Here is a 13,920-nt window from a genome sequence, read left to right as displayed (position 1 = left end):
CTGGGGGGGCTGATAGCCAGTCAGTGCCTTTCTTCCCTGTTTTTCCTGGCTTATCAGTTCAGGCCATTCACAACTCTTCTTTTTTCTAGCCTTAGTTTCTTCTTTCAGGCATATGAGATTGTGGACATAAAATCTTTTGGAGTCTTTTTACTCCCTTTGCTGGGCATTGATTTATATGCATTATATGCAGGCCTTAAAAAATGCAGATCTGAGTGATCCCAAAATATACTAATGACTTCAGCATGTGGTGTGCAAGCCAGCACCACTTCTTTTCCAGTATGACAGCAAAATCTCCCCTCAGCCATTCAGCAGTGGGTTTCCTCTCTGCTGCTGAGTGTCCATCTGGTCTGCATTATTCCCATCACTGGGCTTTCTCAAGTGCTTGTGTGTTGCCAGGTTCAGTAACTCAGCATTCCCTGTGTGCAGAGAGCCCCTGTTCCTTCCCTAACACTCTTCTGCTGTGAGCTGTGCCCAGATATGCTGATAGCATTGACCCTACACCTCTGTGTCTGTTGGTAAATACAACATTGGGTATCTCATATGCCCAGAGGGTGCTGGCACTGCCCAGGCTCCCCAGGGAATGGGCACAGCCCTGGGGCTGCCAGAGCTCCAGGAGAGCTTGGACAGCGCTGCCAGGGATGCCCAGGGTGGGATTGTTGGGGTGTCTGTGCAGGGACAGCAGCTGGACTGAATGATCCCTGAAGGTCCTTTCCACCCAGGATATTCTGTGTTGCTACTGTAATAAGATTGTTATGTATAATAAGGCTATATACATAACTATATATATATATAACTATAACTATATATATATAACTATACATAACTATAAGATTGTCTATATAAGTCTATATACATAACCTCACTTTAACCTTATTGATTTTAATATTGACAGACTACCCTTATATAACACATAACCTTACTGGTTTGATTGATTGATTTTAACATTGACAAAATCCTAGCTGTGTGGCCTCTGGGTGCAGTGCTTGGGTTTATTCCAACCAACATTTCTCTGGGAGGAAGCAGTGCAGGTGGGTGATTTTGACTCTCAGCACTGCCAGGGTCACAAGCTCAGCCTGCTGCCAGGAGTTCAAGCTGTGTTCCCTGACCATCCATTTTTTATCCTCTGATAAAATGGATCTCAAATCAGCACTTGGGTGGCAATTGTTGATGCTGCACGAGACATCTCTGAGTGCAGCTCCCACTTTTCTAGCGTGGTGAGCTGTACTGTGCTGGCTGTAATAACAAGCTGCTTTTGTCACTCAGTGAGGCAGATGTGATTCAGAGACACCCAGGGAGTAACTGGCAAGGAGCTGTTAGGAAAGACTGATTTTTGAAGCAGCCTTTCAAATCCAAAAATGGAAAACTTGAATAATCGTCTCTCTGTAGGTGCCCTCACAACTCCTACCTTCCTCCTACTCTTGATCCCACCAGGCTTCCCAATGGTTGTCCTTGCTTTTGCCTTCCACAAGACAGCCTTCTTTCAGAAATACCTGACTCAAAGATTTGCACTGGTTTTAAACAGAGCTGCTCATAAACCATCTCCTTTTTTTCCCCCCTTTATCTCTTTTATCCTTGCTGATGTCTCTTTTTCCTAAGTTGCAATCTGTTTGAAACAGTTACATATTTATCATAGATTGTGCCTGCAAAAGCTTTTCTGGGGCTTGGAGATAATTGGATGTATGCTCCTAGTCAGTCTTGTTCCACTGATCCATAAACAAAGCCAGCAGAGAGAGCGCTTCCTGAAAAATATTTTTAGATGTTAATTTATAAAATAGTGTATCTTAGAGCCCCAACCACCTGCCACAGACACAGGGCAGGTGTGTCTGACAGGGACAGCTTTGCCTCTGCATGCTCTGACTTGCACCAGATGGAAGCCTTAAAGCTGGAAAAGACCTTCAGGATCACCAAGTCCAACCATCAGCCCAGCACCCCTGTGTTCACCCTAACCCCTGGCCACAAGGGCCCCCAGGGATGGGGACTCCACCACTGCCCCAGGCAGCTCTGTCAGTGCCTGACCACCCTTTCAGTGAAGAAATTTTCTCAATATCCAATGTAAATCTCTCCTGGCACAACTTAAAGCCATTTCCCCTTGTTCTGTTCCCTGGGAGCACAGCCCAACCCCCCGGCTGTCCCCTCCTGTCAGGAGCTGTGCAGAGCCACAAGGTGCCCCCTGAGCCTCCTTTTCTCCAGGCTGAGCCCCTTCCCACCTCCCTCAGCCCCTCCTGGTGCTCCAGCCCCTTCCCAGCTCTGTTCCCTGGAGTATCACAGTGCCCTGTGTGTCCTTCTCAAGCCATGTCACAACAGCATTTACCTCTGCACATGGAAACTAGGAAGAAGAGCATGACAGGAAAGAGAATATTTCCACAGTGAGCTCATCTAACCCTGGTTAGCACCAGTCTCTCTCCAGTTTGGTCATGTCCTAGTACCCTGTTATGAAACACTTCCAAACCACTGTATCTGATTTATTAATATGCCCACATTCAGTATTCATGACTGCAGGAGGAGAATCGGACTCACCGTCACCTTTCCTCATTCTGCTTGCTATTGATCAGTCCTAAAATATCTGTCTGGAAAACAACCTGCAAGGTTATGCTCCAGGACTCTTGTTTTGCCCAGCTCAATACCAGCAATGTAGGGCACCTTCCCAGGGCTACGTGCCCCTGCCAGGCTTTAGCAGCACCTCTGGGACTGGCAGCCTCCAGAAATACTCCCTGCTAAAACTCAGCCTTGCTGAAGGACTGCTTTCAAGCATTTAAATATTTCATTAAAATCCCCAAATGCTTTTTCTAAGTTACCAATCCAACACTTTAAATATTAAAAGCAATCTATTTATAAAGCAGCAAATGCTTCTCAGCCACAGAGGTGAGCTCCATGGGATCCAATCAGTCCTGACTTGCAGTGAGACAGATTGAAAAGGAAGGGAATAGAAAGACAAGCCTTTTGGAGAAGTTGAAAATGGAGCCATTAATTTTGCCACTGCATTAAAAGTAAATGTTTACAAACTCATTTTGCCAGCATCTATTGGTTAATAAAGAAAATGGAACCACTCCTTGGAAATATTTTTTTCCACAGGGAAGTTATACACGTGAATGATAAGAAAGTAGGCTACAGTGCATCACTTTAGGGAGTGTGGCTTGGTGGTTCTGCATGTGGGTAGTTTTCAGTGCCCTTCACTTGTGTGGACTGTAAGTGGGATTTTTGGAGAAAGGGGGCTTTTCCTCACAATCTCTGTCCATGTGGGACAGTGTAAGGGGTTACTTCTTCCAGATGTTTTCCCCACCTGTTTGCTGAAGATTATCAGCTCCCTCAGCTCACAGCTTGGTAACTGGTGCTCAGCAATGGTTTCAGCTCAGGGGAGCAGGGCAGGTGTGAAGTTCTGAGGAGAAAAATCACCCAGCTGCAAGGGGAGTGTGGAGTAGTGGAGTGGAGAGATAAAACAAATAAATAACACCAGCCTGGGCTGAAATCACCAGAAAAAGTGAATAACAGCCCTCAGTGAAGAGTCTGGAGCGCACATTTGAGGTAGGGAAGAACAAGCCCAGAGCTGGGGTTGGGTTTCTTCTGCAGCAGTAAAGTGACAGCACATGGGCCTGGAGCAGGTCCAGGGAAGGGAACAGACCTGGGGAAGGGGCTGGAGCACGAGGAGGGGCTGAGGGAGCTGGGAAAGGGGCTCAGCCTGGAGCAAAGGAGGCTCAGGGGGGACCTTGTGGCTCTGCACAGCTCCTGACAGGAGGAGACAGCCAGGGAACAAGGGACAGGACAAGAGGAAAGAGCTTCAAGTTGCATCAGGGGAGGTTTAAGTTGGATATTGGGAAAATTCCTTAATGAAGAGGGTGGTCAGGCACTGTCACAGGCTGCCCAGGATGTGGTGGAGTAACTGAAAGTGTTCAAATGCCATGTGGATGTGGCACTTGGGGATGTAAGTTAGTGCTGCACCGGGCAGTATAAGGTTCATAGGACTTGATGTTAGAGGGCTTTTCCAACCATGATGATTTTCTGATTCAGTGATGTGGGGAGCACCTCCATTCGTGTTTTTCCTCAGTGATTCCAAGGCTGCTTTGTTGCTGGGCTGCCATGAGTACCCATGAAGCCTGCAGAGTGTGATAGGCAAGATCAGGGATATTGTCTAGTACACCACAATGTATCAAGAGAGTGTGTGCACGAAATACATTTATGTAATTCAGTGTTTTCTACCCTGCTCTAAACAAACACAGATTGTTTATAAAAATTAACTCTCTTTTGCCCATTAGTGCACTGCCACCTTCCCCCCTTTTAAAATCCTAACAGCCTTTCCCAAACTCAGCTCTGACTTTTCACTTGACTGTCCCCAGAAGTGGATTTGTGCACCAGTGTTTGCCATCTATTTCCAGAACCCTCGTTACCCCAAGAAATCCCACAGTGCAAGCCTTCCAGAGGTGGCCAGAGGTGACATAATTCCGTGTTCCCAGCACAGAGACCACTGAAGCAATTCAGTTTCCTCTCAGCTGTTGTGTTTGATTCAGTAAGGAGTTAATAAAACTGCATTTCTGATTTAGGTAGCTGTCTGTAAAGCAGCTGTTTGGATTTTTTCACATTGGTTTGAAGGTAGTGGCGGAATACTTGGGGGGGCAGCAGTTAGGGTGCACTGGCCCTGTTCAGTGTGAGTCTGTTCTCTCCATGGCCTGGTTTCCTTGTGCTTGCAGCACGTGGCTGAAGAGCTGCAGGACCTGCTCCAGTGGCTGATGGGAGCCCCAGCTGGACTGAAAATGAACCGAGCCTTGGATCAAGTCTTGGGCCGCTTCTTCCTTTATCACATCCATCTGTGGATCAGTAAGTGAAATTGTTTAACTTTCCAGCCTCCCTTTTCATCTCTTCCCTCTGAGTGTTTAATGTTTGCCTAGAGGTGAGTAATGAATCAAAATGCACTTCTGCAAGTACAGACTTGTCTGGGAGTCTTCCTGCTGTGGGAACTGAAGCCAAAGTTGGATTCCCACACAAGGAATTCATGCATATTAAATAAAGTGCTGGTATTGATGCTCTGCAAGAAGTGTGGATGCTGCTGGGGCTCAGTTCCTTGGTGTCACTGGTGGTGAGTGTCCAAGGGAAGGCGCTGCTGTGAGGGGTTTGTGCTCTTGCCATGTGAGAGGAGCAGCTCTTGGAATAGGGATGAGAAGTGTGCAAGGATGCAAATGCCAGCCCTGTGCTATCTCAAACTTCAGCTCAGTGCAATTTTATTATTTCAGTTTCTTCCTTGAAATAAAACACTCTTGTTATCCTTGATGGAGGAGTACAGGCATGATGGACATGAACTCCACAGTTATTTTACTGATTTGCTTTGCTTACCAGTCAAGTATGGTCTTGTTTCTGTGACTTTGCCTCACTTTGGTGATGAAAGAGACTGTTTGTCCATACTGCTTTATTTTACAAAAGCCATATGAGGGGGCTTTTGTGGGAAGAGCAGAAAACCAGGAATGGTTGCAGTAAAGGTTGACGTGTACAGTTAAAAATGTACTTAAGAACCTGGACACAAATATAGGAAATCAAATGTTACATCCCTGGAAGTGTTGAAGGCCAGATTGGGTAGGGATTGAAACAACCTGGTCTGGTGCAAGGTGTCCCTGCCCATGGCAGGGGGTGGCACTAAATTATCTTTAAGGTGCCTTGCAACCCAAACCATGCCATGCTAATTCCATGAAATCCCATGTGGAGAATGGTGACTGCTGTGTTCAAGCTGTGCACACTCCTCCCCATCCTCCCAGTGGGCAGAAACTTGGGCAGGAGAGTTTTTGTTGGCCCTCCTAAAGAGAAGATGGCATCTAAAGGAGTTTTCCAGCTGCCCTTCCATGTTGTCATGGCTCTGATTTCTGGAGCAGCGTTCTAGGGCGAGGGGAATCAGCCTTTTGAGAGGGTCAGGAGGGAGATGACCCAGTCAAACACTGACCCTGTGCCATGTCCCCCAGGCTACATCCACCTGCTGTCCCCGTTCATTGAGATGATCCTGTGGTACGTGGGGCTGTCGGCCTGCCTGGGGCTGACCGTGGCTCTCTGCATCCTGTCCGACATCATCGCGCTCCTCACCTTCCACATCTACTGCTTCTATGTCTACGGGGCCAGGTGAGTCCCCTCCCTCTCTGGGCTGTGTTTGGAAACCCCTCAGGCTGTGTGGAGCATTCAGTCCTGGTGTAGTTCTCCTGAATTCACTTTTTAACCCACAGTAATTTCTTGCAGTCTTTTTTAAGCCTGTAGAAGTGATGGCCACAGCAGTGCAAGCAAGCCATGTTTCATTTCTCCTCCATTTAGATATTTATCTGTTGTGGTAGTGACCTGGAAAAATGAAACTGCATGACAGGCAGAGGACAAGAAAGCAGCTCACCCCATCCCTTTGATCCAGCTCATAGTACTCTCCTCCATTGCACCCTGCTAGAGATTTGGAGGGGAACTGGAGAAGATGAGGAGGACAGGGGAACCCCTGCAGTTTAGGAGAACCCCCAAAATCCCTATCTCTGCCCTGCTTCAGAGGTCCTTGCCTGCACTGTGGAGCACAGGTGGCAGGTTTGGGGTTACAGAGGGTCTGTGACACTATCCTGGTGTCATTGTCTCAAAGGTCCCATGGCCTGAGAGCTGGGCAGAGGCTCTGAATGAGCAGGGGGGACTGCAAGGGGCTTTGGGGCACATCTAGGGCATATTGGGCTTCCTGTGCAAGAGGTGCCCATCACTGTGCTCTGTTCCTGCTCTCCTCTTACTTGTGCTGCACCAAGGAGTCCCACAGGCCACAGGATGTGCTTGCCAGGGAGATGGGATGGATAGAAGAGATAAAGGACCTTTTGCCTTATTAAGTACAGAATGGCCATTGTCTCTCCTCAGACTTTACACAGGAAACAGCACAAGAAATAGTAAATCTTTAGATATGGGTAGTTTAGGGGATGGTTGGAAATATTGAGACCTGATTGATGAGCCAGGTCTGTTGTGAGCATAGGTCACACACCCAGAATCAGTAATGTCAGGAGTGGGAGGTCTCTTCCCAACTCCTGTAATCACTGGAATTTCTGTGTGGGTCTGGGAGGAATGGCCTTGCTCATCCTGGTTGTGCAGAGTGGTAGTAGGAAGCAGGAAAAGCATTTTGTCAGCTGATTGTTCTTCCCTGGAGCTGCAGGGAGCCAGCCTACCTGTCTTGTGTTTGTCAGAAGTACAGAGTGTACAGCTGTGTGCTGTCCCCGTGGAGAGTCAGGAAGAGTCAGCAGTCACCCACAGCCAGCACAGCCCCTTCAATTCCTGCAGCTGGCAGGAGGAAGGATTTGCTGGTTCAGGTGCTGGTGATGCCTGAGATCCCCTGTGGAGCAAACACAGAGTGAAACGAGGGCAGGAATGTGTGTGCAGGCAGCAGGGCAGGTGGGGCAGGTGCCACTGCAGCAGCACCCACTGGGTGTCATGTCAGGGGTGCAGGGAGAGCCTGGCCTTAGTCAGAGCCATGGGCAGGTGTGTGCCAGACCCTGGAGGAGCTGTCCTGGGCTCCCTCCTGCTAGGGATTAGTGCACCAAGCTGTGCCTGCCCGTCTGGAGGCACCCTGCCAATTCCTTGAAGCAGTTGGTGTTCCTCAAACCAGATTCTTCTCTTGGATAAGACTCCTTACCTCTGCTTTCACATTGCTGCTGTGAAGTCTGAGCAGCCTCCACACCTTAGCTAGCCTGGTTTGCCAGTCTGGCTTTTGCAGCTCAGGCTTTCTCAGACTCTGTTCTGCCCCACACATTGGCCATGTACCCTTTCTTTACATCCCTGTGTGTTGGCACTGCTGCCCAGGGCACTTTGTGCCTCCTCTCCATTGCAAGGGCTCTTTCTTCCTTGCTGTTACTCCATAAAGAGGTGTCTTTTTCCCACCCCTTGTCACCTCAAGCTTCCCTCACTGTTGTGATTTTCTGTGAGGGAAGTAGCTCCAAGTCTCATAGCACCAAATTCTGAAAGCCTAAGGAAGGGATGCAGTAGGGGCCACCAAGCATTTCACTGGTCTCTTCCCACTCTTAAGGATTTGTAGAGCTGTGGGCTACTAGGGATGCTTCAGGGGCTCCACTCCTCTCCCTTGTGTCTCTGCTGCAGAGGCACAATTGCATTGCATTGACTCAGGTGTGGGGGTAATATCTTGGCCAGCTGTGTCTGGAAGGGTCTGAAGGCAGGGGAAGGGACAGATCTGAACTGGGGAGACACAGGTGACCTTGGGGAAATAGACCTGCTGGTTCTTCTCAGAGAATCATGGAATGGTTTGGGTGGGAAGGGGCCTTAAAGCTCATCTCCTGCCATGGCAGGGACACCTTCCACTACCCCAGCTGCTCCAAGTCCCATCCATCCTGGTCATGGCCACTTCTGGGGATCCAGGGGCAGCCACAGCTTCTCTGGGCACCCTGTGCCAGGGCCTCAGCACCCTTTTGCTGCAGGGAAGGTGTTGCCATGAGGCTGGTGGTTGCTGCATGTCCATGGCATGGCCATAGCCCTGCAGTGGCCCAGAGCTGGCTGCAGCAGCCCCGTGCCAGGGAGCAGCCCAGACAGGCTTGACTGAGCCATGGGGGTTTATCTGCAGCATTCCCAGAGTATTTTTTTTGCCCCCCCTGGCTCTGCAGGTGGGTGAGTGGGTGTGGGGCTGTGCTGGTGACAGCTGGGTGCTGCTGGAGCTGGGAGCTGCCAGCTGTGCTGCAGAGTCTTCTCTTTGCTCAGGCTCTACTGCCTGAAGATCTACGGCCTGTCCTCTCTGTGGCGCCTGTTCCGGGGCAAGAAGTGGAACGTGCTGCGGCAGCGGGTGGATTCCTGCTCCTACGACCTGGACCAGGTAGTGCCACAGCCCTGGGGACACCCCAGGGTACTGCCCTCAGTGATGCCCTCCCTCCGGCTCTGACTGATACTGGGACACAGACACAGGAGCCTTTGTGGTGCCCAGAACAAGGACATGTCCCAACGCTCTGAGCCCACGGCTCTTCTGCTGCCTTACAGCACTCCTTGACTGCCTGCAGCACCCCTTCATTGCCATGGACTCCTTCCCTGCCCTCCAACACCCCTTCCTTACCTGCAGCAGTTCTTCCCTTCCCTATACCACTTCCATTCCCTGCACCCCTCCCCTTCCCTGCAGTGCCTCTTCCCTGCCCTGCACTCCTTTGTTTCACCTCTTCCCTATCCTGCACTCTATCCCTGCTCTCCAGCATCCCATCCCACCCATCCCATCCCATCCCATCCCATCCCATCCCATCCCATCCCATCCCATCCCACCCATCCCATCCCATCCCATCCCATCCCATCCCATCCCATCCCACCCATCCCATCCCATCCCCTCCCATCCCACCCATCCCATCCCATCCCATCCCATCCCATCCCATCCCATCCCATCCCATCCCATCCCACCCATCCCATCCCATCCCATCCCATCCCATCCCATCCCATCCCATCCCATCCCATCCCATCCCACCCATCCCATCCCATCCCATCCCACCCCACCCATCCCATCCCATCCCATCCCATCCCATCCCATCCCATCCCACCCCATCCCATCCCATCCCATCCCATCCATCCCACCCCATCCCATCCCATCCCATCCCATCCCATCCCATCCCATCCCCTCCCATCCCATCCCGTCCCATCCATCCCACCCCATCCCATCCCCACCCTGCAGGCTGAGCTGTGCTGGGTGCTGCAGATGCCGGAGCTCTGAGCCTGGAGTGGCAGTGGGGGAGGGCTGGAGGCAGTGGGAAATGTGGTGCCCAGCAGTGTTGCCACAGTAACAGCCGTGGCAGCGTTTCTATTAAAAGGCCCTGTTTCATTCACGTTGTGCTGGAGCCTGGCCCACACACTCTCGCTCAGGCAGAGGCAGTTCTTTGTGAAGTGCTGTAAGCTCTTTTTAATTTCTGAAATGCCATGCAAAAGTCCAACAGAGACTGAACTGCTGCAGGCCAGCAGCTGCAAACATCACTGAAATAATACAATAATATTTGGAAACTTGCAGGGTCAGCTCCTCTTTCTATTACAACAGATAACCTTGAGCTTCTTGCACCACAGCTGAGAGCTGGTTTCTGTTTCTTTGGTGATTAAAAGCCTCTGTGCCAGGTTTGCATCATCTCCTCCCTGTGTACTTTGAGGAGAATTGGTTTGGCACTTGAGGCTTCATCCTGCTGCTCTGGAGACCAGAGGGAATTGTGTTGCTGGCCGGGTAGGAAGAGACATTCAAAGCAGACCTAAAAGACTCTTGGAGGTTTAAACAACTGCAGTGGAGTGATAGGAGAAAGGGGAAACAACTGCTGTGAGGAGAATGGATTGGGTTGTGATTTATTCCTGGTTACATCCCTAAAGCTGTGGTGCTGATCCACCTCTGTGCTGTGGCTGCTGGGTTGTTTTCTTTCATGACATCCTGCAGCCAGGGTCCCTTTTTGCAGAGGTTGCAGTGCCCTGTTCTTCTGTGGCCTCTCTCATCTGGAAGTGGTAGCTGGAAATAGAAGAGTCAGGTTCCTGTTTGGTATAAATCTGAATTCTCCCACTTGGAATTATTTAGACCTACGCCAACCTACGCTGGCCCAGAATAAAAATAACTTTTTCTGTGGGCAGTGGAGCTAATGGCACCTCCTTCCTTAGGGATTTTTCTCCTGCATCCTCTAAATATTGCTCCCTGACTCCAGCTTCTCTCCCACCTTCCCACTGAGCAAGAAACAGAATTCCTGTGGCTGGAAGCTCAGCCAGTTGCTGCTGGGAATGTTTATCACAAATAATTCTGTTAGGTTTGCACCAGGTGCCTGCACTGCTAAAACAAGGAGGAACAAAAGTACTTCTCAGTTCTTTCCAGAATTCCCATTCAAATTACCACTTCTTTGTTATTTTCCACATTTCTCTGGTAAAATCTGGTCAGTGGCTCTAAAACTTTTGGGGACAGAGAATGGAAAAATTGCAAGATCAGTTAAGTCTAGTTTCCTAAGGAAGCTGGCCTGAAATGGGAAATCTTGAATGTTGTCTGTAAAGGAAAAGTGCTGTCAGGATCCAGCTTTTATCTTTCCAAATGTACTCCCATAATAAGGAGTGTTGAAGAAGGTCCAGTGAGAGGGGAAATACTGAAAATATCCAAGATAACAGCATTATTCCCATAGGCAAGATAAAAACACATTGAGAAGTCCTGCAAACTTCTATTGCCTCAGAGTCTCCTATTTTTTATTTGTAATGTATTTTATTTTACCATTGCTCTGCTCATGATTGTGTTTCCTTTTTCCCCAGTTATTTATTGGCACTTTGCTGTTCACAATCCTGCTGTTCCTTCTGCCTACAACTGCACTGTATTATTTGGTGTTTACCCTGGTAAGATTTAACCCTTGAAACAAGTCAAACACTCTCTTCTGAGGTAGTAAAAAATGGTTTCCTAGACATTTATGGTCATCCATAAAGAAAATAAAAATGTGGATGTCTTAGGAAGGATTCTCTCACATCAGCTCAGGTTTGTATTTTTCCAAAGGAAATTCCCAGCAAATCCTGTCCACAAGACAAACTGTTCTCTTTACTTTCTCTCAGAAGTTGATGTTTCTGTCCACATCTGTGGTGATGGCCTCTCTAGTCTGATCCAGAACTTTTTTTCCAGGGAATTAACTTGCTGTATTAAATGTTTTCAGCCAAGCTTTCCTCAGGGGTTTGAAACTTCTTTATTTTTTTTCCTTCCCCCAACATGACCAGTCCTCTCCACAGTCTGCCCAGAGCCAAATTTTCCACAGACAGTGGCCATCACATGCTTTCAGCATCTTTTTTGAGCCCTCTCTTTTCAGATGAGCTTGGCAGCAGAAAATAACTGCATTGTGACAAAAGGAGGTGCTTTATGCAGGGACAGAAAACACAGAGCAGGAAGCTCATTTCTGCCTTGCTTAAGCTCTACGTGGGGTTTCTCCAGGCTGAAATGAGCAGTTGCAGCTCACTGTTGGAGAGAGGAAAATTTACATTCACTGGTACACAGTGATGGAATTGACTCAAAGTGGGAGAATTTGGGCTTCCTTTCCAACTGTGGCTGTTGAAAGTGGAATAGTTCTCATGTCCTTGCAGGTCACAGCTTCTCTAGCTGTAGGAGCTTCATTCCAGTTACCCCTTAAACCCAGACTGGTGAGGACACAGGGTCTGGATGCTCAGCACTTCCAGCCATCACACCCACTTTGGGAGGCCTTAGCTTAGCACACAGCAGTGTTAGATCCAAGCTCAGCTCAGGAATTTACAAGTGTTTAATCTCCTGTTTCCTGAGATGTTCTGTCAAACTGGTTTTTGCAGCTCCGCTTGCTGGTGGTGATTGTGCAGGGCCTCATACACTTGCTGGTGGACCTGATTGACTCCCTGCCTCTTTATTCCCTCATCCTTCGCCTCTGCAGATCCTACAGGCTCGCAGGTGAGTCCCTCAGCTCTGCCCCTGCAGCACTTCAAGCATTTTGCATTATGTGCTTGATTTTGGTGCACTGGGTCACTCCTGGATTGAGGATGCAGTGGGGGTAGGGAAGAACCCAAGGCTTGAGTTGTGCAGGTGTCGCTGCTGTGAACCAGTTCCTGCAAGGAGCAGGATGAGGATGTCAATGGAAAGAAATCTGAACCTGAAGCAGAATCTGGAGAACCTTTAGAAAGTCCTTGGCCACTAAAAATTGCATCCAAACAAGCACCATATAAACAAGGTCATATTTTATTGCAGTTCCAGACTACCAGGTCAGGTAAAACTTCTGTGAGTCAAACATAGCATGGAGCTGTGCCAGGGCAGGTTCAGGTTGGATCTCAGGAAAGGTTCTTCCCCCAGAGGGTGCTGGCACTGCCCAGGCTGCCCAGGGAATGGGCACAGCCCCGGGGCTGCCAGAGCTCCAGGAGAGCTTGGACAGCGCTGCCAGGGATGGACAGGGTGGGATTGTTGGGGGGTCTGTGCAGGGACAGGAGCTGGGCTGGATGATCCTTGTCCCTTCCAAATCAGGATATTACATAGTTCTGTAAAACAAGCTCGTAACTTTGGGTGTTTGGCCTCTGAAACAAGCCAGATCACAAAAATACTTGGAATATCAGCTGTTCCAAAGGGTTGGATCTGCAGTGGTTGCAAATCAATGGAGCTCTTTCAGTTCTATGCTGACTTTGACTGGCTGAAGCCCTGGTGTTTGGATGAATTTCAAAGCTCTGGGCAGAGTTCAGATAATCATTCCCTTTTTGCGACTAATCTGTCACCATTTTGAAACCAGTCATTGTTTTTTCACTTTGGATAACCATAAACCAGGGCTGGCACCAGAGTAAGGACCCATTTTGGAATGCCTTTGACTGTCCACAGCTATGGTTGATCTAGTTACAGTCAAGCACATCTAAATTATTATCTCCCATCCTTTTAAAGAGCATGCAGCAGGAATTTAGCATAGAAGAAAGAGCTTGATCATCAGTAAACCAAGGCCAGTCATCAAAGGCAGAGGAAGCTCGAGGCAACCTCAGCAGCTTTGTCTGCTGGAGCACTGCCAGGCTCAGCTTTGGGAAGGTAGAGCTGAGCTCTGTTACCAACTCTGGTGCTTTTCCATGGGAGCCTTCAGCAGGTTCCTGTGAATTTCCTGGCAGAAACCTCTTAAACCCTTCAGGGCTGTCTTTGGGGAACCAGAGATGCTGAAGAAACCTGACCCAGTAATGTGCAGGATGTAGGGCAGGAGGAAATCCCGGTGCCACTGAGAGGTTTCACACCACGAATTCCTTTAGGTTATGTAAGGCCACAGGTTACTTCTCCTCATTCCTGTTCAGCCAGGTCTCTGCTGCAGGAAGCAAGCCCCCACCTGAGCAGGGATTGACTTCTCAGCTGTGTTCCTTAACTGGCACTGCTGCCTGTGAGAGGAAGAGGCATCTCTGAGCAGTTCTGCAGCCTGTGTCCCTGCCCCAGCACAAAACTGTGGCATGGCAACAGGAACAGATGGAGCAGTTGAATCCAACTCAGAGGACTTGAGAGAG

At 49.2% G+C, this 13,920-nt stretch overlaps 1 protein-coding gene across 3 annotated transcripts in view; it reads left to right on the top strand.

The window, feature by feature from the left end:
• Positions 1-13,920, top strand: part of PIGQ (phosphatidylinositol glycan anchor biosynthesis class Q) — a 37,905-nt gene that overhangs the window by 13,044 nt on the left and 10,941 nt on the right. For 2 of the 3 annotated variants that reach the window (XM_058815786.1, XM_058815787.1), the window contains exons 5-9: positions 4,683-4,809; positions 5,940-6,093; positions 8,683-8,794; positions 11,212-11,292; positions 12,241-12,355. In XM_058815786.1, coding sequence (XP_058671769.1) covers positions 4,683-4,809; positions 5,940-6,093; positions 8,683-8,794; positions 11,212-11,292; positions 12,241-12,355 — 589 coding nt within the window. The remainder of the gene's footprint in view (positions 1-4,682; positions 4,810-5,939; positions 6,094-8,682; positions 8,795-11,211; positions 11,293-12,240; positions 12,356-13,920) is intronic. The other variant, XM_058815788.1, reaches the window with a different exon arrangement.

This window comes from Ammospiza caudacuta, chromosome 17, assembly GCF_027887145.1.
Source record: "Ammospiza caudacuta isolate bAmmCau1 chromosome 17, bAmmCau1.pri, whole genome shotgun sequence".
Taxonomy (NCBI): Eukaryota; Metazoa; Chordata; class Aves; order Passeriformes; family Passerellidae; genus Ammospiza; species Ammospiza caudacuta.
Note: the sequence above shows the minus strand (reverse complement) of the source record. Positions and strands in the feature narration are given on the sequence as shown.